This window comes from Sphaerodactylus townsendi, linkage group LG12, assembly GCF_021028975.2.
Source record: "Sphaerodactylus townsendi isolate TG3544 linkage group LG12, MPM_Stown_v2.3, whole genome shotgun sequence".
Classification (NCBI taxonomy): domain Eukaryota; kingdom Metazoa; phylum Chordata; class Lepidosauria; order Squamata; family Sphaerodactylidae; genus Sphaerodactylus; species Sphaerodactylus townsendi.
In genome coordinates this window covers 1716024-1742399 of record NC_059436.1, presented here as the reverse complement: position 1 = coordinate 1742399, position 26376 = coordinate 1716024, and the positions used below count along the sequence as shown (strand labels likewise).

General features: G+C 43.2%; 1 protein-coding gene across 1 annotated transcript in view; it reads left to right on the top strand.

Annotated features, from left to right (window-relative positions):
• Nucleotides 1–26376, top strand: part of LOXL2 (lysyl oxidase like 2) — a 51041-nt gene that overhangs the window by 10148 nt on the left and 14517 nt on the right. The window contains exons 3-7 of the mRNA XM_048512629.1: nucleotides 10998–11209; nucleotides 15833–16058; nucleotides 20040–20223; nucleotides 22684–22835; nucleotides 24411–24578. Coding sequence (XP_048368586.1) covers nucleotides 10998–11209; nucleotides 15833–16058; nucleotides 20040–20223; nucleotides 22684–22835; nucleotides 24411–24578 — 942 coding nt within the window. The remainder of the gene's footprint in view (nucleotides 1–10997; nucleotides 11210–15832; nucleotides 16059–20039; nucleotides 20224–22683; nucleotides 22836–24410; nucleotides 24579–26376) is intronic.

Sequence of the window (26376 nt, the reverse complement as noted above, 5' to 3'; positions counted from 1 at the left end):
AAACAGGAGAAACAGAAACATGGATTGATTATTCCAGGATGAATGTCCATGGTTTCATTATTTTATCTTACCTTCTAATAGCAAACTCGATCCTGTATGCAAAAGTGGGTAATGGAATAGAGCCACTCACAAACAAAGCAGAGGTTTCTAAATACCCAGGTATGCAGGGGGGGAAATGACTTTGTAAATTATAAAAGAAAGCTTTCTATAAACACTGGGACTTGACTGTTTTTGTCTGTTTTTGTAAAATGTTTTTGTCCTCTTTGACATTCAAATGAGAGGGCTTTTTTCCAAATATCCACGACATCATGCTCTGATGCTCCAATTGTCCTGTGCCTGTCCTGAATACTCTTGGACTGGGGAGGACCCTCTTTGAGTTCCTAACATCTGCCAGAGGAGGATAAAGGTCGGGTGATGTCCACCATGAAGGATGTATTCTTCAGCCTTAATTCCTGCCCCCCCTTCCTTCAAGATGCAAAAAGCTTATGAGAGCTTTGACCTCTCTGAAGCTAAAACAGTGGGGGATTAATTAGTATTAATTCATCATAATTAATCATAGAGCTCAGGATGACACAGCAAAGGAAGACAGAGCCCCTAACAGTCTTTAGCATCTTAAAATGAGCATATGTGACATCATGGTAGACACCCAATACCAATTCCAGAAGCTCTCCCATTCAGTATGGAAAAAGAAGACTAAAATTCCCTCCTCCCTATGCTGTTCTTTTTGGGGTTTGGGCCCAGATTGGTAGTTTCCCTTATCAGCACTTAAAGGGTGTTTGTGCAGTGTAGCACATCAGCTTTCCAAGTGGACAGGAAGCCACACAACCTAGATCCAGAACTCAGTGGTCACAAGGCTCAAGTGGATGAGATGCCCAGATCCTGGGAATAAAACTCCCAGGATCTTTTTCTCTCTCTAAAAATGAGAGCAAAGGACCCTTATGGGCTTGGGACCATGATTTTAGGGAAGATGGGGTTAAACCTTTTCCCCATGCTATTTTCCACCACAGATAGTTGCTCTTTGCCCCATTAGAGACACTTGCAGATGCTGATTTGGGTGCAGATTTGCTCTAGCTGAGCAAATACTGGCTTCCTATGCCATTTTTCACTGTTGAACCATTGAGGAAGATTTTGCCATCAATGATTTTCTGCCTCTCAATTTGTAAATCACTGTTTTCCAAGTCAAAGCTCACTTTGGGCAAAGCCTGTTTTGGATAATCTAGTGCAGGACTTCAGCCATACTGTAGCACAGACTATGTATGTGCCAGAAGCTAAACGTGGTTTGCCATTTTGCCCTTCCAAAAAACTAGATTTACTTGACATTTTTTTTAAAAAAAAGTAAACACATATTTCATTGTATGAAAGTGCTGCATCTACTGGCTATAAAAATCCTTTCTTCAGTTGATTGAAATGAGCCCTTCTGAGCTGTCAGTTCCGCAGCTGAGGAGTTTGGAATTGTTATTAACATTCCAACTTTTTAAAAAGTGCGCTTGCAAGACCTTTGAACAGATGGGTCCATTTGCAGGAAAGAGAGCAGAGAAGGAAGGAAGCGGGAGTATTATATGTACACCAGTTTTATGGAGTAATAATAGATATCTATATGCGTGAGAGCAGCACATGAGATATGAATGGAATAAGTATTGAATGTGGGAGAAGGACACAGAGAAGGTAGAGTAAATGTTTACAATTTGCATTTTCCCAGACCTCTGCTTTTAATCTTGACCATATATCTGGATGTACAAAAGCCAGTTTCCCAAATTCCTCCAACCAGGAAAATAGTACTCTCCCGAGAGATTTCAGACCAGGAAAATTGGGCTGTGGTCTCATCAGGGCCCCACATACTCAGGAAACAAATTCCTTCACAATCATCGTCAGGTAAGGGGCCCATAGACAGAACACACTGCAATTTGCAACTTATACAAATCATAAAGCTTAGTTTTGCCCTTAGACTTACCTTAAATGTTACTGGTTCTGATGGTTGTTCCTATCCCATTCTAATAACACACACGCCACTGCCATTGGTTTGGCTAGATTTCATAGGTGCAGAGTGTGGTTGTGATGATTTCCCAGCACTGCATTCATAGCAGTTGATGATAAGAACATAAGATGATAAGCAAGCTTGCTGTAGCTCAGCAGGCTGGGCATCTGTTCAGTACTTGGGTGAGAGGTCTCCTGGAAACCCCTTTGCTACCTAGAGTTTTGTAAGGGGAAAAGATGAAATATAAAATGTAATAAATAACAATAAATGGGAGAAAGTAGAAGCACCGTTGTTGGATGGTCTGAAAGAATACCATGCTAAAAGTTATCTTCCACACAAAGGTCTTGTTCTAAATTTCCCTCTCAAACTATAGCGGGTTTTTCCTATGTTTCCACACAACATGCAGCTGCACATGTTTTGACTTTTCCTCTGTTCTACAGTTCCCCAAACCTGCTCTGGTACAAGCTTTTTGGAAGATTGAACTCAAAGCACGTTTTGTAGCCTCATGGATAGGAAGATGCAGCCACAAGCCACAATACCACAACACTCTAGCCACCACACCACACTGGCTTTGTTCTTATAGAACGGTCTGGAATGTGAATTAGACCACCAACATGCCGTGCTGCAATAACACCCACAAAATGTTCAGAATTCTCCTTGGTGAAAGAAACTATCCTGTAAGATGAGCTCTGAATCGCCTTTCATAAGGAAACAAGGGGCACAAACAAATGTTGAAGCCGGTTTCTTTCCTTTGTCTCAATATTTATAATGATATATCCGCTTGCTGGCCCCTACTGAGTTGTGCTAGGAAGGATACAGTGGCTAAACCAGACACTATTAAGCAGTCATCCTGTTTGATTGGAGCCCACTGTAAAAAATGTGAGCGGTTAGGAGCGAGAATGTAACCTGAGATGTTAATTTCTGGAGCTGTCCAAGATGTTAGCCAGCAAAGTATATTTCATATACAGGAAGGTAATAAGGATGTAGAGCAGTAGTCTGGATTTGAAGTACAGAATTTAATCAGGATACTGTAGTACTGTCGCTGCAATTTAAAGCAGAGCCAGGATTTCCAGATAAATTAAACTACGCTTTTAATTTTAAAAAAATAATCTTATGCTGAGACTAATTTGCTCCCCAAAATTCTCTGCATTGAATGTTGATGTCAAATAATATCTAGATATTCTTGAAAGTATATTTTTGGGGGAGAGGGGAAAGAAGAGGGTAGGGGAGAGGAGATCTCCCCCAGTCTTCTTCACTAAAATAGTGGTGGGCCGAAGCAGCAGTCTGAATCAAGCCGAATTCGGGGATCTGCTGTTCGGCTCCCTTTACACTGCTGCCATTTTTTCTGGAGGGAAAAACCTGGAAAATATCAACAAGGCAAATACCAATACGGTATTTTTCGGGAGGTTTTGGGTTCAGCTGTGCTGAACTTCACACCCCTACTGCAGTGGTCTTGCTTGTGGGTTTTGTAGAAGCACCCAACTGGCCACTGTGTGAACTGTGTGAACTGTGAACTGTGTAGCTTGTGCTGTGACCCCAGTCCAAGTCAAGGCTGCTCATGCCTGAACTTACGATCCTAGCACAGAACTCAGAATATGTGTTTGATCACTCTGGCCCAGAGAATTCCTGGAAAAAATGTAATGTGTAACTAGGCCATGGTCGGTACAATAGCTTCATATTTCATACAGTAAATGGCACCCACTCTCGCATAAACATACAGCAGTAAATGGAATCACTGGGAATTTGCTGACCAATTCAAAATCGGGCTCACGTTTTGCTGCCTGAAGGGTCTCATTTTGCCTGATGTGAAGGCTGGATCTGTTTTAACCATTCCCCTCAGTGCCTCCTTGTTTTTCAGAATGAAGTGCAAGTCCTCCGTCTGGCAAAGCACTTTTAATATCTTTTACACGATCTTTGAGCCTGCACGTTATGGCACTAGCAGGTCTGGTGAGCCAGATTGCTTCAAGGAGAGCAAGTTGCAGGTCTGGCCAAACATAAGGAGAGAAGCAGGGAGGAAAACAGAGCTTAGTCTTAATTAAGCTTTTCTGGCAAAATGCTGTGTAGTTTTGACCTGGAAAAAAGACATTGGGAGAATTGAACTGTCCACTGGGGATAAAAGAGATGATGCATTTCTTAGTAAATTGGTCATTCTTTTCCTTAGCCAGGACAGGATAAAATCAGAGCAAACAAGCAGCGCATTTCTTTCTTTATGCCGTTCACCTGCCAATGATTTATTAGTAGTGTTATTTGTATTAAAATCTTTTAGGACAGAGAATTTCAGCCAAACCAGATGAAACTGGTAGCTTGAAAGGAGGTTCCCAATGTGGATATTTAAAAATGCAATTATCCTATGAACAGAGGGAGGGTGTGATCTTGCTTGGGACCACAATGTGAAGAGCAGGTGCCTTTAAATCTTTTTTTGTTCTGTGTTCCTGACCTGAAATGGCCCTGGGGAACCCCATTTGCCCTATTCTGGCAAACACAGAAATGGAACTGAAATTCTTAGCATTTTTCCCTACAATGAACAGAGTCCACTGGCAAGTCATCAAGGTCAAACTGGATGGGACAGGAGTAGCCAGGGTGGTTTGCTCACGTTTTCCATGTTCACATATAAAGCATGGAGGGGAGGGGACATAATTTTAATATCAAAAGTGGCACATAAGTGAGGATTTGAAGCCTCCCCAAATCCTATCCTCCATTATTTCAGGCACCTTTCTCTCTGACCTATTCACATATAGTTGCCAACTCTGGACCAGGAAATTCCTGGAGGAATGGTGGAAGTGCCTGGGGAGGGACTGAAGCTTCTCCCAACCTGTACGGCAGAGTCCACCTTCTGAAGCTGTCATTTTCTTCAGGAGAACAGATCTGTGCTGCACAACCACCCAGCCATTGCTGCATGCTGTTCTGCTGGGGAAGGGAGAAATAGAAATCTGCATGGTGGTTAGTCAGGCAGGTAGATACCACACCCGGAGGACAAAGAGAAGTTGTTACCAGCTTATACTTGTCTCTCCTAGTAACTGGGGTTTGGTAGGGCAGTTGCCTGGGTCTGTAAGTGGGGCCCACTGCTGCCATCCCACCCCTGCCCTTCTTCCAGCTTAAGTGCTTCATCACCAACACTCCTGACTGTATGCCCAGCATTTGCTATAATGGAACTCCCAGCTGATTGGACAGCCCAGCACAGTTGGAGAAATGGTACTCAGGGTTGCAGAGCAGGGGAAGTGAGAGAGCTTGCAAATGGGTATGGGGCGGAATTCACAGGTGATGGGGCTATGAGTGAGAAAGAAGTGGTGGAGTGAGAAAGAAGGCACGAGCAGGGGGCTCGGTGGGCAGCCGAGGGCAGGGGCTGCTGGACATTGCCCAGGACCTGTCAAAACATGGAACCAGTACTGGTGTAGAGGCTTCCTGGGCTCCAGGAGTGGGCAAAAGGTGGATGATCTTGCCCACTTACAAGGGAATAAAAGTAATGCTTTAACTGCAGACAGGGATGCCTATTGGCTGTGTGTAGGCGGGTGAAGGATCCATCATTTTTTCTCTCACGTTCCACTGACTCTCAGCTTCTTTTTCTTTCCCAGGATGACTGAATGTTAATGTGTTGCAAAAGGGCAACGGGAGGGAGTGACTTCAACCTGGAAAATTTGGTTATGTTTTTATGGCAATGTTTATTCCAGCATTCTCGGAACAAATACTTGAGGCCAGTGAATGTAATGTGCCACAGGGTTGATTTAGCTTATTTCAGATGACTACTTGTTGGAAAACAGCACAAATGGATTGATAGTTAATTCAGGCTGTTGGCTGATGACCTGTACACGTGCTGATAAGTTTGTGATGGGTGAGAGTTTTCCCCCGCCCACCCCCATTTCCATCATTTCCACGTGTCTCTTGCACGTGTTGGAAAAATTATCATGGAAAGAGGAGATGCACAGTCAAAATGTAAACAACCAGCCTATTGCATGACAATCTGGGAAAGCTTCATGAAAAAACATATGGGTCATGTAAAACCACCCTTAGATGTTAGAAACAGAGAGACAGCATGGGCTACATTTGTTTTCTCACGCTGTAGTTTATGCATAAACTGTACATTTGTGCACAGCAAAGTGCTTCAAGAAGGGCAGTGGTAAACGGTGTTGCTCAGCAGTTTGCTCTACAGGGAACTGAAAAACATGGCAGTCGGGTGTTCACAACCAAATACCTTGAAGCAAGAGAAACACACGTGTGTGGAGCAGCAGTGGCATAGTGGTTAAGAGCAGGTGCATTCTAATCTGGAGGAACTGGGTTTGATTCCCTGCTCTGCCGCCTGAGCTGTGGAGGCTTATCTGGGGAATTCAGATTAGCTTGTGCACTCCCACACATGCCAGCTGGGTGACCTTGGACTAGTCACAGCTTTCTGGAGCTCTCTCAGCCTCACCCACCTCACAGGGTGTTTATTGTGAGGGGGGAAGGGAAAGGAGATTGTAAGCCCCTTTGAGTCTCCTACAGGAGAGAAAGGGGGGATATAAATCCAAACTCCTCCTCCTCCTCCTCCTCCTCCTCTTCCTCCTCCTCCTCTTCTTCTTCTTCTTCTTCTTCTTCTTCTTCTTCTTCTTCTTCTTCTTCTTCTTCTTCTTCTTCTTCTTCTTCTTCTTCTTCTTCTTCTTCTTCTTCTTCTTCCTTCATTTTTCATGCGGGATCCCATATCCGGGTCTTGATGTCAGTGCATTGTGCGATTATATGGAGTGCAGGTAGAAAAGTATCAGGAACACTGAGTAAATCACCTTGTGTGGTTATGGAGCAGTGGAGAATACAATACAAGGCTGCCATTTTTGGAAGCAATGGAAGTATCCTTAGAAAAAACCTAGACAGCTAAATGTAGAATGTTGTTAATACAGTAATTTCTATGGCCCTTTTGATTTTATACAGTTTTTCAACATACATGATTCTGTTCAACATTTCAGCAATTTTACATGAAAGTAGGTTGTTTCTATATCTTCTTTACAGAGAACAAGCTAAGACAGTATAATACCAATGTAGACTTGACCTAAGTATATGGCTGAGTTGAGATTTGGCCAAGTTGGGATTTGAGTTACAGTTTTACAGTTTTGCTGGATCTCAGATGCTATCCATGTGTTTAAAAGCCAAGACATTGGGGTTATTCTTGATTTGTTCAATTGTTTCCAAGTATTTCACAATTTCAGATTAATCGCTGTCATAAAGAGGGCTTGCAGCTTAATGGGTTGGAACCTAACCATGAAATTAGATCTGAAGATTTCTTTCCAGTCATGGATGGTGTCTTCTGTTCATGGAAGCAATCCATAGGCAAAAAGATTCTTTCCATGAATGGCAGGGGGACTTTGGATCCAACCCCCAATGTTTCAGATCCAACCCACTGTTTCCTTAAGACTGAAAATTATAATTCCTAAGGCCCATGCACCACACAAAGATTCTTCTAGGCTGCATGTAGCCCTTGAATGTACATTGTCAGCACTGCGTTTACAGAAAAGTTAAATCAAATGGTGATACAGCAATTTGTTTTGCTCAAGCAATTAATGGAGATGTTTGGAGAAGTTTGATAAAATGTCAAAAAGGGTTTTGTAAGGAGGTCCCATGTCCAGTTGTTTTAGGCTATTTAAGTGCAAAACTTGCTTCTAATAACTAACTTTTAATTGATAAAGAATTCTTTTTGTTTACTAGCCTTTTCCCTTTATAGGTATTGCATATATGAGATGCCAGGGAAGAGCTCCATCAATGTGGTGTAATAAAGAATCCATGTGATTTTGTTTTTTGTAAAGGAAGCTGCTTCTTCTGAAAGCTTTATATAAACATCCAGTTGATCTTTTTTTCCTTTTCTTTGGGTTTCCCCCTCCTTTTTAGCTGCCTACCACTGCATTTTTCCTGCAGTCCTCTTGAGCATCTCAGCCTACATTCCTCTGAGGTTTGCTCCACGATTGCCCTCACATAGTCCCAAATCATGACTCATCTTCCCTCTGTTTTGTTAAGGGCAATCCAAGCTGCATTAACTTGAGAGGGAAAGCAATTGAGAGGGAAAGAAATCTTGCAAGATCATTTACTCAGTCTGATCAGCTATTTCTGTGCTCACTGTGATTTTTTAACCCAGCTTCGATTAGCAGCTTTTATTGATGCAATCATTTAAATTGCCTTTCTTAAGGGAGTTTAGTATGACGTGTGTCAACCAGGGTAGTGCCTTAAAATCCTAGAATCTTAGAACCATAGCGTTGGATGAGACCACAAGGGCCATTGAGTCCAACAGCCTGCCATGCAGGAATACACAATCAAAGCATCCTTGACAGATGGCCCCATTCAAGCTCTGTTTAAAAACCTTTAAAAAAGGAGACTCCGCCACACTCAGAGGCAGTATATTCCACTGTCAAACAGCTCTTACTGTCAGGAAGTTCTTCCTAATATTTAGGTGAAATCTCTTTTCCTGTACCTTGATCAAACTATTATTATTTTCACAATATCCCTGTGAGATACTGACTTAAGCTTACTATGCACTGGTGGCCCCAGAGCTGAAGCTAGTAGAACACATGGCCTGTTGCCAGGCAATGGAAAAAATGTTTTCTAGTCTTCTGGGGAATGGTCTCAGAACTGGGAAAGTAACCGGAAAAGGCCACCAAAAGTGGAAGGGGCGGCGGGGGGGGGGGGGCTCAGACCAGAGAAAATTCCCTTGGAGCTGAGCCAGGAAGGAACCAAAATAAACTCCCTTTTCTGCTGACTGAAAAGGCCTGGAATCCTTCATTCCCCATTAAATCCTGCTGTGAATTTCAAGGGATAGTTTGAATTCAAGCCTCCTAAGGATTTTTTTTTTTTAATTCTCAAGCTTGTCTACTGGACGGGAAAGAAATGTATTTTCTGTTTAACAGAGATGTTGTCAAACTCATCTGTGCCCTAGCCCAATAGTTGGCATTCTGTTTAGAGAGCCATCAGGTTCAAGTCTTAGCTTAGCCACGGATTCACAGGGTTGGGCCACAGCAAGTCACACAATGTCAGTTTTCAACTATAAACAGGAATAATACCCAGACTGGGAGAAACAAATAAAAATGGCAAAGCATTGTATATGCCAGTGATGGCGAACCTTTTCGAGACCGAGTGCCCAAATTGCAACCCCAAACCCACTTATTTATCGCAAAGTGCCAACATGGCAATTTACCCTGAATACTGAGGTTTTAGTTGAGGAAAAACGGTTGGCTCCAAGGCGGTTGTCTTTGCTTCAAAGCAACTGTCCAACTCTTCCAACAGGTGAATAACAACCCTAGGAGGGTTTACTCAGAAGCAAGCCTCATTACCAGCAACCGAGCTTACTCCCAGGTAAAGGATTTCGCATGAAATTCAGTGGAGTTTAACAGCACTTAACAGGGTCACCTACACTGCTTCCCCAAAACTAGGTGTTAGGTTTAATGCTAATAATCAAGCCCAGTGGCCCAGGCCAGCCTAGATGTGGGGGGTGACTATGTTTGCGCGTGCCCACAGAGAGGGCTCTGAGTGCCACCTCTGGCACCCGTGCCATAGGTTCACCACCACTGGTATATACCAACAATTGTCTAAAAATGCAATTTTCAACCAGCCTTCAGCTTCAGGTTCTACAGTTTACGCGTGAGTAGAACCTTGGAACTTGCAGTCTTGCTGGTGCAGCTTCTTTAACACCTCCCAGACGTCATGGGCACTTACGGCGTTTTGCACATACACCAGCTGAGAATCAGCCACTGCCAGGATAATAGTAGCTCTTGCTCTCTCATCAGCCCTCCGTTCTGCTGCGACTCCAGCGGCGGGGGTACCTCGGCAATGCCCCACAGGTCATCTCTGATCAGATAACTCTGCATTTTACAGCTCCACGGCATGTAGTTCGTCCCATCCAGCCTCTCAAAAGGCAAACTGGTAGCTGTAAACGCCATGACTGCCTCTGTTCCACACACAGCCCATGAACTTCACGCCAACAACACTCCTCAGCACTACCTTACTCCCGTGTAACGGCAAACTCTGGGCCCATAACCTGACAGAGTAGGCGGCTTATCAGCGGAAAGGTGCGTTACCAGAGAAAGATAAGCGCTGTTGTAGACGACTTGGCACGGCAGAAGAATAACTCCACACCACACAGTAGCTTCACTTCAAAGAAGGATTTTACTTTTAGGTGCAAGCTATATACAGTGAAACCAAAGAGCAAACCGGCAGCATGCCTCGCAGTAAACAAGAAACCCTAACGGACACTGTACACTGATAGTGCTCTGATAATATACAATCACTGACCAATCACTGTGAAGGTCACTGCACTGGATCAGACTGGTTTGGTTCAGTTGCATCAGGCTTTGCCAACTGACCCTGGATGACAGGTGCTGTCATTCAGATCACCATGATCTGCGCACACGATGCACACCATATTTATTTTGCTTCCCTGACAGTCATTCCCATACATTCTGGTACATCCCGGTTTCTGGCTTTTCACAGGGTCCAGAGTCCAGGATAAAGAAATTCCTCTCGCTGTCATATTTCTGGTTCCACCAGGAGACTTATTCCCAAGCTACAGTACACTATGTCTTTTGGCCAGTTAGGTGCAGGTTCCCTCTAGCCACACATCAGCTGTGGGGGATGTCATTTTAAAAATCGGTGAGATCTTAATTTCATCTGGCATGACAGTGTGGAGTGGCAGGGACTCCAGCCTTCTCTCTATGTCATTTTGCTGAACTGAAATGGCCTCAGCAAGGACAGCACCAAAGTTATGCAAATAAACGCACTGTTTTTTCTTCCTCTGACATTGGTCAGAAGATAAAAATACATACTTCTCATGCTATACTAAATAGTGCAGCTAAAATCTTCCACCAAATCATTGGGACTAATTTGTTTATACTGATTTCAATCAATCAATCAATATTTTATTTTGGTCAAAGACCAGAAAATATCAGATATACTGATGTGTTTTTATACAGTGATTTGGGTTTTTTAAAAAACTGTAGGCGATCTATTTGAGATGTATTTTTCAACTGTGTTGTGTTCTGACCAATTGCTATTGACAACAAACTATTTCTCTTCCTAGAATATGAATATCCATGTGGAAGATACCAGAATCCAAGCCATCCTAGGTTCCTCCCGCAAGCGTTTGCCCGTTACAGAAGGGTATGTGGAAATAAAAGAAGGAGGCGTCTGGAAACAGATCTGTGACATAAACTGGACCACAAAAAATTCCAGAGTCATCTGTGGCATGTTTGGGTTTCCAAGCGAGAAGAAATACAACATCAATATCTACAAGTAAGAAGGATGCTTTATAAGGGTTTGCCGTGTTCTTGAACCACAAGAGCTTATTGTGTTTCTTAAACCCAGAGAGCTCTTTTCAGAAATGTAGGTTTCCAAACTAGGGCCAGAAAAAGTCAAGCTTCAATGGGGGTTTTCTGTCAGCATATAAAATGCTTCATTTCTTTAGCTCAGGTTTATTTCACTTTAAAGTGTATTGGACAACAGGGCAAACCACATATTTCAAACCTGGGCCAATTCAAGCATGCAGGAAAAGCTTGTATAGAGGCCTCCTGGGACTGTGCTATTTTAGACTGTCAGTTGGGTATCACATTTTTGAATGCTGCCTTGCATAAAAATGGGCCCTATGTTTGGAGAGCTAGTATACCCAGAGGAAGAGCTTCTTCCTCATGTAATTTAACACTGAACATATGAAGCTGCCTTATGTCAAGTCAGAGCTCTGGTCCACCTCGTCCTGTATTTATCTATTGCTCTCTGGCAGAAGGTGATTCCCAATCATTGCTAACTGAGATCCTTTCACTGGAGGTGCCAGGGGTTAAATCTGTGATCTTTTGCCTGTAAACTATGAGTCTACCTTCTTGAGCTACAGTCTCCTCTCCTAAGACAACACTTTAGAGAGGCTTGAACTCACAGCTTCCATATTGTAAGTACCAGAAAGACATGTACTGGCTTTAAGAGGCCCGGAAAATAACTTTCAACAAGCAGAACAGTTTTTACATGGAGGAGGAGTATTCAAACAGACCCCACCTGGAATCAGAGTAGTGTAGTCAGTGTGGTATATTGATTAGTGTGTCGGACTGGGCCAGACAAGGCCCACGAATTTTACTGGGATAGTCATTGTCTAGGGGCAGGGCTGCCTCTCAGCACCCAATAGTCTGTTCCACCCCTGACTGCTCCTTGTCACAAATGCCTTCTTAGGGAGCTTGGAGCATCTCACAACTGGCAGCCCTGTCCCTGGACTTACCAAAAGGAGCAGGGACCTCCAGAAAGCCAGAGGTTGGGAAGAATTGTAGAGAAATGGCAGGAGGGTCTAAGCAGGAACAGCAGGTCTCTACAGTTCCAGATAACAAGGTGGGGGCAGCACAGCCCTAACCAAGCTGCAATCAGCAGCTCTCTGCAGCCTTAGGGAATGGGGCGGAGCTAAAACAGCTTCAGCCAGGCTACAATCAAGGAGGAGGACCAGGAAATCTGAACAGCCAGTCCAGACTGGCAGGGCCCGACAGACAGCTCATCAGCCACTAGCAGGTTGGACCAAAGAGCTCCCAGGAGGGAGGAAACCTCCTAAGAGGGATAAAAGGGAGGCAGGGCAAGAGGGAAGAAGTAGGGGTGGTGCATAGGCTCAGGATTTCAGGAGTTCTGTTTATTGCCTGATGGAAGTAAATAGTCTATGAACAGAAGCCAGAGTCCTGTCTTGTCTGTTTCAGACAGGTAGCCATGTCCCCATGAGACCAAGGTGGGCTACCTTGCAGGGGTAGCCAGCAGAGGAACTCTCACACTGATGTATCTCACAGTGTTGCTATATGGAGAAACTGAAGGAAAAAAGAGCCATATACACCCCCTTGTGATCTTCGAAAGCAGTGCAAAATAAAGATATAAAAATCAAATACAGTGCAGCCCTTAGAGCATTCTACTTTGTGATTGATCTTTTAAAAATCAATGAGAACAGAAGAGTAATCCAAATTACAGATATTAATTCACAATACAGGATAGTTATTTGATCCATTTATGCTTTGGTTTAGTCAGGATCTGAGATGTAGCAGATACGTTTAGTCTCTCACTAAGAATCAAACCAGGATGTTTTTCATCATTTATTATAAATAAGGCCTTTGAACCATTGCAGCATATCTTATGTTGAGAAGCAGTTCAGATTTTTTTTCTTAACCTGGTCTATGGAGCAAACTGCAGACAGAGGCTTGAAGTCACAGTGTTTGTGGCTTTTAGCTTGTTCTGTTGGCTCGTCTACAGGGATGTTTCCCAGGGTCCCTGTCTGGGGATTTCACTAACTGTGTTTCATGCTTTTTATTAGTCAGCTAATGACCAAAAAAAAGCAGTTCGTGGATTAGAATAATGCAAAAGCACATTCAGTGCATTTTTAAGGCCAGAAAAACTTTTTTCCCAACTTGTTTTTCCATCAGTAAATAAGTGTTTCCAGGTGGACTGGTGTTGTGTTCTGTACATGGAGAGAGAGAAAAATCGCATGTTTACAGCTGTGTTCTTCTTTTGCCTCTCTGGACTTCTGAAAGCTACTGCCTGCAGTTCACTGCTAAAGAATTTGCCACAATAAGGGCTAAGAAACTGCTCTGTGTGAATTCCCTTCTGTCCACGATGAGATTGGCTTCTCTCATTTGGTTTGGTGATCGGCCAACATATAGCCTGCTCTTTCTAGAATTGTCCAGGCTGTGCTCCATAAACACAGACATACGAAGGCAGTGCTTTTTCATACTAGAGGGGTTCTCAGATCAGTAACCTGGACCCTTTAAATCAGTAAAGAGGGGTTCTCAGATCAGTAACCTGGACACCTTTTGCCCTTTAAATGGTCCAGCACAGTTGGTGACTTAGTACGTAACTGCTCCAGTGGAACGGTAAACAAAGGGATGCTTCTTGTCCTTAGTGGCAGGTAGAGTTTGAGTGCAGAGAAGGTGTGTGGCTGCTGATTGGATGGCAGCATCCAGTGTAGCCTGCTGATATGACTTGCCAGCAACCAGACACCCTCACCTGGCCATCCTGCTGTCTCTACCAGTATCATGGGATGACATGGTGCTCTCTGGAAGCAGAAAGCTTGAAAACCACTTCAAGAAGAGAGTTTGGCACTGGTTTCCTTTAGAGCATCTGAGCTGAATGTTTCCATGCAGCCTCCAGTTCACCGATGGGAGGAACCTACATTTCTCTATTTTGAAATTTTGATGAGAGCAATCCTAAACAGAGTTGGACCTTTCTAAATCCACTGGCCTTAGATGATGCAATCTCTGTATAGGTTTGTACTTCAAATGTTGTCAATGACCCGCAGTGCCTTCTTTTGCAAATGGGGTTCAATAACGCACTCATTTTATGGCTTCAAATGCTACCTTAAAGGAAAAGCAAACAAACTGAAATTTCTCAGAGGTCATTTGGATCCAGTCCTTCTTGTACCTGTCTCTGAAGCCCATTTGGCACGTTTCTCATTCTTCTTTCATTTTGCATAATATTTAATTGCAAATAGCCTTTCCCAAGGGTGGAACCTCCTATATTCCAGGCTATATTTCACAGTTGGGAACCATGTTATCTGTTCTAATAAATCAACAATTTGCACACACACAAAAATTCCCATCTCTTGCCCACATGACCAAGTAATATTCCTGGTTTCAATCACAGTTTTTACGTGTTGAGGTCACCCATGTGAGATGGCAGCGTTTCTCAATGGCTGACCGGAGGCGAAATGAATCCCAGATGGCTGTTGGGTTAAAGAAAACAACTGAGTTCATCGCCCTTCTTCCTGCCAAACGCTCGCCTTGGAATGTCATTTAGTTTCTGCCTTCTGACAGCGCAGTTTATGTTAAGAGGAAAGACAAATCAAAAACACTGTCAGTTTCCTAACCTACTGTTTTTCCTGGTCTGACTTTTTCAGGCTTTTTGCCAGCTCATTCTAAGCTCCACACTAAAATGTAAGCGGTTATCCCCAAAGGATCTCAGAGTACAGCCATTACTATCCAGGGGCATGACATTTTGCCATGCGAAGCAACTGTGTTGCCCAATCTCAAGAGGTGTGTTCCAAGACTTCCTGATCCCTAACCTGAATTGCCAGTACAAGTAGAAAATTCCTTTAAAATTTTTTTGCATTGTTTGTTATTTTTATTGGAAGTATTCCCAATATATTATACCCTATAACTGGCCTTTCTGAAATCGTCATTACTATGTATGAAGTCAGGGAGTTGTGTTCAGCATTTGCTACCAAGAGTACCATAACTGACCTCCATTAAAATTTAAATCCTTCCCATCTAATGGGGCTGAAAACCTTTTTGTCCGATTTTTTTCTCCACAAGGCAGAGGTCTGCTTTGTGTTTTCAGACAGGTGGGAGTTGGTTTGTTTCTTGTCAAGGGGGCTTATCTACATTCAACAACTTAATGGAGTCGTTCTTACAAAATGCCACTGCAGAGCTTCGGAAACCTATGCCTGGCTGGTTTGCTCTTAATTTGTCATGGTGGATTTCCTTTTGCTCTTGGAAACGATCCCTGGGCTTTAATCTTTAAACACTAAGGTTTTGAAAAGCTTTATTCCGAGGTAGCAGATAAACCAGGATAAAAGATAGAAGAACAACTTATTTAAGTCCATACTTTCCCCCCTCTGTTTGGTTTTTAAAGATTTTTTATTTATTTTTCTTCCATTGTTTTCCTGAGCACTTTTACTGAGATGTTTTCCCTGAGCAATTTCCAATCCAATTTCCCTTGGGTATGCGATCATGATGAACAGTCTTTATTTCTCCACCCCACCAAATACCTGGCACTTATCTGTGGCTCCTAGTTTCCTAACTTCCCCTTCAACCAGTTTCTCCTCTCCCTCATTCTCCGACATGGGTATAGCTGCCTTTTATCCTCTCCGTAAATGGTGGTGGTCAACGGCTATGCTTTTGTTCTTCCTTCAAGGTTGACTTCAAGCCGAAAGAAGCACAGATACTGGGCTTACTCTGTAGACTGCAAAGGCACCGAGTCTCATATCTCCAGCTGTAAACTAGGCAATCGCATCAGTTCGGCTGCGGGGGGAAACATTACATGTGTGAATGGGATGCCTGCTGTGGTGAGCTGTGTCCCTGGTCCTGCCTTTGCCCGCACCAACTTCCACAGTGGCTTCCGCAAACCTCCTCAGCAAAAGGTAAGAGAGAGATTTGCTCAGCTTTCTCTAAAGGGCATGGTTTCCCTGGTATTTTTGTGTTGTAGACAATTTTTGGCTATAGACATTTAGCCTATCTTATAGTTCTGCAGCAACATCTGAGCAAGGCCTTTTGAAGGTGTTGCTCCTGCACATGCATAAGACCAACAGTTGCCCATACCCAAGCATTATCTGTTGTGGCCCCACTTGGTGGTATGGCTGGCCTGACAAGATATGGAAGGCTCCGCCACTCTGATCATTCTGCAAAATTCCTTAAACAAAATTCTTCAGAAGGACATAAAGGTTATTGTTGTAGCTGTTTTGGTGTCTGTAGAAATTTCCACTATAGTTTTTACTGTATTTGTCCTTGATTTTTACTGAAGTTATTGTTTTTACTGTGGGCTCTCCAAAGTAAGGACTCAAGGAACTTGCCATGAAGAAATTTAAAGCTGTGGTATTGGTTTGTGGTCTAGCAGTTATGTAGCTTTGGGAGTTTAGCTCAAACTCATTTCTCCTTAAGGAGTGGTCTTAAGGGTTTCTTCACGCTCAGTGTGAATGGAAGTTAATAACGTGTCTTCTCATACATACATACATACCAACAAGTTGAATAGTAGGGTGATGTGGGTTTTCCAGGTTGTATGGCCATGTTGCAGTAGCATTTTCTCCTGACGTTTCGCCTGCATCTGTGACTGGCATCTTCAGAGGATCTGATAGATCTGAAGATGCCTGCCACAGATGCAGGCAAAACATCAGGAGAAAATGCTACTAAAACACAGCCATACAACCTGGAAAACCCACAACACCCTAGTGATTCCAGCTGCGAAAGCCTTTGACAGTAAGTTGAATACTGGCTTAGCCCTTTGTATTATTCCTCCATTCCATCTTTACCAAATCCTTCCCAAAGCAAATAGAATTGCTTTGATGTTACAGAATGCTCCTCAACATTCTAGAAACTGGGATATCCCAATTGGACCCCTGTCAGTTGGAAAGCCAATGGAAAAACAGTTAATCTTTGCAAAACCAGCTCCTATGCAACAGAGGTGGTTGTGAGCAACAGGAACAGATCTCCATGTTGCTCAGAACATCCAGCAAGCCTGATCCAGAAACTTTCAAAGGAGTCAGATAGTATCTGGCCAATTGGTACAAGGAGACTTCCTTGGCTGGTCCAGCAGTCTTCTTGCACTTGTCCTTTTGGTCAGAGGTGGTTAGTGTGGTGGTACACAAGGTTCATGCCTCCCACAGAACCCTCCAGGCAGCAGTTCAAGACTGGCAGTTGTGGGCTTGAGACCATTCATATCCAGTCTTTACAAAACAGTTATTCAGAAGCATATGAGAGTTTGCTTATTTGCTCAGGATTAAGGGTAAATGCCGGTAGGACCAATAACTCTCACAATTTAAAAAATGTCCACATGGCCCACTTAATGTGTTGCAGTGTATAATTGGTCCTGTAATAAAAATTAAAGCAGATTATCTGTCCCCAATACCACAAGCAGTGAAGTATCCTGTAAACTTTGAATTAATCAAGCAGCCACTAATTCCTGTAGTGCTCTATGTAGGTTTTGGCTGTCCTATAGATAACCTCTACCCTATTTACAGTACATATCTCCATATTTTAAATATTTGGTACTGTGTAAGTTGCCAGTCTCTCCGAAATCGTGTTGTGTTCATTCTTCATTCATCCATTCATTCTTAGAATATTGCTTCATTTATAGAATTAGTATATTTTCCAGCTACAATATCTAAAGCCTCCATTCTCCTTGAATAGTATCAACATTTGTAGGGGGTTGTAACCTCCAGTAATCATAAGTGGTTGATCCTTTTCTATACTCCTGTTGGAGAGTAGCTGTCCTATAGCTGTCCTATCAGAGAGCAAAAACAAGACTCAGGCAAAACTGAGCCCCAACACCTCTCATTTAGAAATCAGTGTGTTTGTGAATTAATACATTTATAGTAGTTCACATGCCCATTGATAGAAACCAAAACACGATATGCATCAGAGTTTTTCTCATGTCCAGGAACAGATTCAGGCAGGGTGTCAGCCATGGTGACACCCAAAGTTATTTGAGACAAGACTGTCCCAGTCACTTGCCTAGTTAAAAATATGGCTCAGAAACATGTTAAATAAATGAAACACAGATCTTAGAAATTCACTGACAAAGTTCCTCACACAGACCCATAAGTAAACCAGGAAAGTCCACAGCAAGCTGCCAATCAAATTTATCCCTTGGTATTATTCCAGGGCGCTTCTCCACAGAGGGGGAGATGTTGTACCACCCCACCATAGATTCCTATAATTTCACATGACTTAAAATATCCAGCTCAACAAGTTGATGTTCCTCCCCCACATACAGAGTGGGGGCGGGGGGGGGGGGGATGAAAGGGAAACTCAGTACATCCAGGGAAGAGGTGCAGGTTCTAAGTTGCTAAAGGCAACTCTGCAGCATAGGCCAGGGCATGGAAACAAAGACCAAAAAAATCTGGTGGGGTCAGACAAGCCTAACACACACAATCCAGAAAGGCAGGAGGGAAGAGAGCCATGTAATTGGTTTGTCTCTTTTTTATGAGGGAGCCATATATTGACTTTGCTCCATGACTGAACTACAGCTTACATTCCAAACATTCCACTTTTTTAAAGAACAAGAACCTGTCCTTCATACAGGAAAGACATTCTCTTGGCATTGATGTTTCCCTCTTAGCTCCACTGAACTATTTTTTTTTGCCTGAGGGTTAGGTGGGAGTACCATCCATTCTTGAAGCCCTGGGGAGACAGAGGCTTCACTCTATCAAGATCTGGACCACTGTACACTTGACAACCTTCTCTATATTCAGCAAATAAACACATCACAGTAGGGTGCTTTCACCATTCACGTACATATATGACCAGAGGCAATATTGGCATCACTTGGTTTCAGAGGGCACAGCAAAATTCCTGTCATCAAGACTTTTTTATGTATCAAGCCACAGAGGAACTTGCTGGGTGGAGTTCTTGGGACAGCCTGTTATTCTACAAATCATTAAAATAGGGTATTTACTCCAGTAACAAGAGTCACTCAGTTCAAAAATGTTTTTAGAAGCAGAGATTTTTCTCTAGCCATATGAGAAAGCATGTACATCATGTCCTTGGATGGTGAACCTGTTTTCAGTTTAGTTGAAACATTTCCGATGGCTTGGATTTAGGAACCTGCTAGATGCGCAGGAGCCAGCATAACTGTAGCTGTTTTTAATTTCCAGTTTTCAGAAGTTGGGAATTCAGGCTTTATCTTTCAGTGCAGATACATGAGTGCGATCTAAGTGCTGCAAAATCTTTGCTGAAATAATCTGGGGTATGTGCTATCTAAAACCAAACTGCAACTTTTGTGCAGATCAGAGCAGTGTAGCCCTAAAAAATGTTCCTTGGAGTAAGCCCAGTTGAATAGACTTCAGTAGGATTCTGAGTAGGTTCGTTTAGGAATGTACTGTTACATAAACTATTTGTGTCAAAGAGCTATGGGCAAGGAACTATGGAGAACACTGAAGCTTGCTTGGCTATGTAAGGACAAATCCACTCAGACCATGTTTGGCTTTTTAGATTGCTCCCAACACTGCCTGTGTTCTTGCAAGGTCATAGTTGACACCCTAAGAGATAAGAACTAATTGCACTCAACACTGCCTGTACTCTTGCAAGGTCATAGTTGAAATGTGGAAGAAGAGGAGGAAGAAGAAGACTGTTCTATGGAATATTCACCATTTTCAATTCTCAGACATAGCTGTGGAAAGAAGGGGGCTTTCATGTGCCAAATACTGCCCCCATACCCCAGGAAGTGGCTTGCTTTTTCATTGTCCCATGATCCATGTTGCATCTTGGGGCTGGGGCCCATTTAAATTATTGAATTTGCCTGTTACTGATAGTTCTGCTGTTGTTCTCAGTTGTTCTGATTTAACTGAGTCCTGTGACAGTAACATTCATATCTAATGAAGTGTTTCCATGGGTCTTTTTTATTTTAGCAACCACTGGTGAGGCTAAAGAGTGGAGCCAAGACAGGAGAAGGTCGTGTTGAAGTGCTAATGAACAGGGAATGGGGAACCATCTGCCATGACCGGTGGACCCTCAATGAAGCCAATGTTGTCTGCCGAGAGCTGGGCTTTGGAAGTGCCCTAGAAGCTATTCCTGGTGCAAGGTTTGGACAAGGTAAGAAGCTTAAAATGAAACTGTGTTCAGAGAGAGTAAAGGGGACAGGGATAAGAAAACTATAGACAGAACCCTGCTGGATCAAACCAAAGTTTCATCTACTTCAGTTTTCCATAGGAGTGGCCAGATGCTTTGGGGAAGTGTATAAAAGAAAGCATAAGCCATAGCTGTCCCCCACTATTGCTCCCCAAGAACTAGTATTCAGAATTATGCTGTCTCTTAACCTACCAGTCTTATTTGGGCATCATGGATAATAGCCTATGATATGACCTATCCTCCATGAAATTGCCTATTCCCCTTTTAAAACCATCTAAGGCTTAAACCATGCAGGCATCGCCATGACACAATCTCTTTCATGTGACATATTGATTTGTTTTGGAGCGTTGCCACTTTTGGAACTGATGTCAACAGTTCCATTAGGGTGTCCCCATGTCTTTTCAGCCCCTAGCAATTAGAACATTTGCATTTAATTCCCAGGGAAGGAAGTTTTCAACATCAGCTGGTCATAAAGAATAAGACTTATTGAGCTGTCATTTATGGTTCTCCTTTCAAAGTACTTCTGCTACGTCCGTTAGGAAACTTGCAATGGCTTATGCTATAAGACCTCTTGAGCTCTGAGAAGAAAGGTGTTTTTGTTTTTTTAATCCTTTGCAATTAATGTTTTACACTAGTGGCAGACATTGCATCATCAGCCAGGAATGCAGTGAGTATATTGTCTAATCTTAGCTAGTGGCCAACACCACATCCATTCCGTAAATGAATTCCACAAGCTAATTATGCATTATGTGATGAATGAATTCATTTGTCATGTTCATCTTGAACCAGAGATAGGGTTGCACTTCCTCTTAAAGAGGAGTTTGACGGCTTTAGAGGGCTGTTAGATGATCCAAGGCTTTAGATGGAGGTTCAGTTGTCCTCCTCTGTTGCCTGTGGTACCTTTAACCAGATTTTGTTGATTTGTTAGCTGCAGCCTTTTCTTGATTGTCATGATTTGGCTACAAGTATCCACACCACAATTACATCCAGGTGAACTTCTGCCACGTGCTTAACCTCTGAAGGCTGTTGCTTCAGCTGATTCAAAGCATGGTGCTCAGTTGGCTTGCCAGACTTCATTATAGAACTCATTTTATGCCAGTTTTCAAAAACCAGTTAGCTACTAGTTTGCTCCCATGTACAATTCAAAGGTCTGGTTATTACCTTTAAAGCTTAAAGGGTCTTGGGGCTGGATCCCTGAAGGACTGTCATCCTCCATATAAGCCAGTTGAGTTATTTTTCTGATGCAAGATTGGTCAGCACCAGAGATGGGTTCTTCTCTGTGTGGCGTAGAGATTATGGAACTTCCTCCCCACAGAGGCACCAAATTCACCAGCTTTCAAGTACCAGGCAAAGACATTTTCATGCTGTGTTTGAGTCTTTTATGTGTACCCCAAGAATGAAAAAAACTTAAATTTCTTATTTGTACTGTTTGTTGGAGGAGGCTTGAAGCGGAAAACTGAAAGTACCATGTAGGCCTCTTTCTTTCTAGTACTCAGTAGTGGATAACATTCACCTTAGTCTTTACTGCCTGTGCACTCCAATCCATGCCAACTGGGTGATCTTGGGCTAGTCACAGCAGAGGCGGAGTGAGGGGAAACTGCGCCCGGGACACATGTGCCCCACGCCCCTGCCGCAGCATTGCCCAGCCCTGCCCTGGAATGCCTCAGAATGCCCCCACCCCCTTGATGGCCTGACCACACCTCCGCTGCTGCTCCACCGGGGCGTCATGCCCCCACCCCATGGGCGCTACCCCACTGAGTCACATTTCTTCTGAGCTCTCCCAGCCCCACCAACCTCACGGGGGGGGGGGCGGGGAATGGAAAGGAGTTTGTCAGTCCCTTTGAGTCTCCTTACAAGAGAGAAAGGGGGGATATAAATCCAACTCTTCTTCTTCAGACTTCTTGTGAAATCCCTGTATTCCTGGAATTATTGTTAAGGTCAAAACAATCTTGGAATCCTCAAGTAACCCACCTGTATTTGAGATTATTTATTTTTCCGTTTCTTTATGTTTTGTTATGTTGCCCTGGCAAAAACATCTTTTTTCCCAGCTGAATGTCAAAATTTGATCAACTGCAGGTTCCTGTCAGACAAAAATTGTCCAAAAAAATAAGGAAGTAATAGATATTTTGCTTCCAAGACTCCGGCTGTGAATAGCAAAGTGAAACACTGAACTTTCTTTTCCTTCTGGCCTTTAAAAAAAACTATTGGGAAAAAATGATCGGGCAGTACAAACAAGTTGCAAGAAGACCATAGCTGAAATCCCAGATCTTTCAATTCTGGAAATCCTTCTGAGCTGATATTTGAAGATTCTGGATCTGCAGATTTGATATGACTAGAATTATGAAGCATAACAAACCTCAAAATGTTCTCATCTTATTTGGCTGTGTAAAACTGGGTCTCACAACGCACTTCTTTCTCTTCAAGGAATGGGCTCCATTCATCTTAATGAAGTAGAATGCTTGGGTCATGAAAAGTCCATCACAGACTGCAAATTCACCACTGACACACAGAGATGCAACCATGAAGAAGATGCTAGTGTGAGGTGCAATGTCCCAGCCATGGGTTTCGAGAACCAGGTGAGGAACAGACATATTTGCCTATAATGGAAAGAAAAAACAACCGTACTGTCTATCCCGAGGTCCCCAGCCCTTTTGAGTCCATGTCTACCTTTGAAAACCTGATAAAGAATGGAGGAACCACAGAATGGTTGCTGCAGGAATTGGAGCCAATGTCAGGAAGTGAATGCAGAATGTCAGGGAGCGAAGTTATGCATAACTATAATAGCACCTCTTCAAAATTTCCAGCAGAATCTCTGTTTAACAGCATGCCTTTTTAAATGAACATGTTGTTTTAAAGTGAAGCTATGGTAGTAGTTGCTGCCAAAGCAACATCTTTAAAACCCTTTACCACCAATCTGATTTCCAATGGCCAGTCAAAGCGCTGCCAGACAAAAGTCACAATTGGACAAGCTGTGGTTGAGAAACCAGCTATGAACCCCATTGTGAAATCCTAGTCCAGCACCAACCAATAAAACCCAGTTTGTTGGACCACCTGCATTCAGACATCACAGTTAACTATCATTTAAATAAGCCATGGATTATAAACCACGGTTTACTGTGATGGCAGCGTGCAGCTGAACAGAACTTATTGTGCCATAAGCTTGCAGTGACTAGAGTCCTTGGCTATGACCCAAATCTTACCCCTCAGACAAATGTGTTGTCTTCTAAGCCCATTGGGTTGGGGACTCTGAACAGGACCAATCCCGCCCTTGGGTGGCAATTCTGTTTTCCAGATGCCACATCACTCCTTTTTGTTTTTTACACTCAGATCTGTACTTTAAGCAACAGCTACTCTCAATGTAATAACCTTCCAGTAGCCACAGATTTTCTCATACAACCAAGTACAAGGAGCATCTTTTTTGATTAAGAGGATCTAGCCAACAGAGAGCAAATTCACATGAACATGCAGAAAAGCTACTGCTTTTCTTTATGTGTTGCATTCTTTTCCTATTGAGCAAAAAGGTTTTGAGTTAAGACCTGCTGTAAATGAATTGAAGAGCCCTGATTATCTCAGGGCCTATAGCTCAGAGGTCAGATTTATGTTTTGCATGTAGAAGGTTTCAGGTCCAACCCTGGCATCTCCAATTACAAGGTCCTCAGGCTGTAAGTCGCAGGAGAAAATTTTTGGTGGATTGTGCCCGAGGCTTTCTGCTCTGCCTTCACATATCCCACAGTTTATGCGATGCTTTGATAACTGGTCCCAAGATAATATTTTGGAGTTGTTGTTCCTGTTTCTTCATTTTGGATGCATACAACAGTACAGTTATGATTACACAGTTTTTAAAAGAGAAATGTTTAGCATCAGGCTATGTTCTTTTAATCTGTAATAATATTCTTGGGAGATTACTTGCTTGTCCTGTGGGTTGCTAAGGAAACACAAGAGATGTCAGCAGAAGTATGTAGGTAAGTCAGAGAAATTCCTGAGAAGATGCCTGTGTATTTGTAGCTGTACCTGCTGAAGGTAGTGGCAAACTATTATGGATGCCTCCAGCCTAGCAAAGAGCAACAGCATTTGCCACTGAACAGCTATTTGTATTTGGATATGTCCCTCAGTTTGCAAGACCTGAGACTGTTTTTTGTAATAATCTACAGATACGTTTGAGTGGTGGCCGTATACCCTCAGAAGGCCGCGTAGAAGTCCTCCGGCACTACAATGGCACTCTTAAATGGGGGACAGTCTGTAGCGAAGACTGGGGTACCTTGGAAGCTATGGTGGTTTGCCGCCAGCTGAACCTTGGCTATGCTGAACATGCTTTTCAGGTATCTTCATGCTTCTTATTTGGACAGAGGGAAGTAAGAGATATTCTGCCAAGAGACTTTAGAAATGTGGGTTTTATCTGGCGTCTTGTGGTTCCTTGAAGACTAATTTTATTCCTGCATAAACGACCATGGACTAATTTATACTGGGATATCAGTTTGTTATGGCCCCATCCGAAATGAGGGGTTGAATCTGCTCGTGAGAACAATGCACAACCACACCAATGGATTTGCCCTCCATGGGGCACTTGCGCCAGTCGTGGGGCAATTATGCCAATAGGTGGCCGCCACAGCCCTCCTTGGTGCTGGAACACTGTGCTGGATGCTGCGCCAGTGTCCCCTTCTGCTGGTGTAGCAGAAACGGGGACATTAGTTGGTTTCTTCCCACCCTTTGCTAGCATAACTTTACTAGTAATACTAACATTTCAGGCACAAGCGAAGATCCTTGTGTTGTGGTGGCAGGTTGCCAAAAGCAATGTGTGTTTTTTAATCTGCTCAGCCAATCAGACCTTCAGGTGGCCAATGGGAAGTTCTGCTGGGCAAAGGACCCACCTGGTCCCTCCCATTTTCTAAAAACACTTGACAGGTGTCAGGAAAGATGGCTAGTTCCAGGGCACCAATATTGGGGGCCGAGTCAGCCAGTACCCCTAGTTCATTCTTTTAGAGCATGCTCTGCTGGTGGGGCGAAAAGTGTATTGGCTTTCAGTTTTTGTAGGATGAGTTGCTTGAGTTAGTATGAAGCAAGTTTTCAGTATCCATGGAAAATTCTTGGAATACCAAGCCAAATAATTGTGGTAGAAGTCAGGCAGTACAATAGCTCTGCAGTAGCAGGATCCAAAACAGAAAGGAAAGGTCTCTGGAGGATACTTAAGATTAAAACATGTTGAAGCAAATGTGAGAATCAGACCACCCATATTTTAGTGAGTGTGCATTAAAAGAAGGGGGACAAAAACCACAGGCAAATTATTCAGTGCTTCATGGAGCTTTATTAAGGGTATCACTTTTGCCTCAATTAAGCCAGTTGGAATGCTACATAAGAATCTCCATCCTTGCTCAGCAGCCAACTCTAGTTGAGCCTGACATCAGATGCACTATGTTGACTATTGTATTTATTAATGACATTTGTGTCCCACCCTTTCTCTAAGGAGTTGGGGGTGGCGTACATAAAGGTTATCCCATTGGAGGAGGAGGCCCACTACCTCCTATGAAATCCAGGCTCTTGATTTTGGATTGAGTGAGCAACCACTTGCTTTTGGAGAGATCCCACAGCGCTGTGGCAAAGGGCCAAACAACGCACGAGTTCTGTGATTAGAACTCCAGATACCTTTGGACTCCTAAAAGTGGTCATGGAAGGAAGGAATTTTTATCAGAGCCGTGGTGCAGGGGAAGAGTAGGTTAACGTTCCCCTACCCGACCCATGCATTTTCTTTGGTCAGAAGGTATCCCTCCAGACAGAAGAGAACAAAAGCAGGCACAATATGGATACCTTCCTTTTTTCCCTCCTTTGGGGCTTAAATCTACTTGGGGATAGTATTTTTATGTGGGGAAATACCTGGCACAGGGTTTAAATCTCCCCTTCCTCAGCAACATCCAATCCAATTTCCCCACCTCTGTATAGCTTCCTTTTAGAGCCAAAATGCACATCTGGAATTCTAATCATCAGATTCCAGTGTCATCTATAGTTCAGTCTAAACCCACTTTGGAACCTGTCAAGATGTAAGTTGTATGGTGCAACAGCTGCATCGTTGTTACTTATTTTTAATTCAACCAATCCACACAGACCTCGTCCATGAAGGAAGCT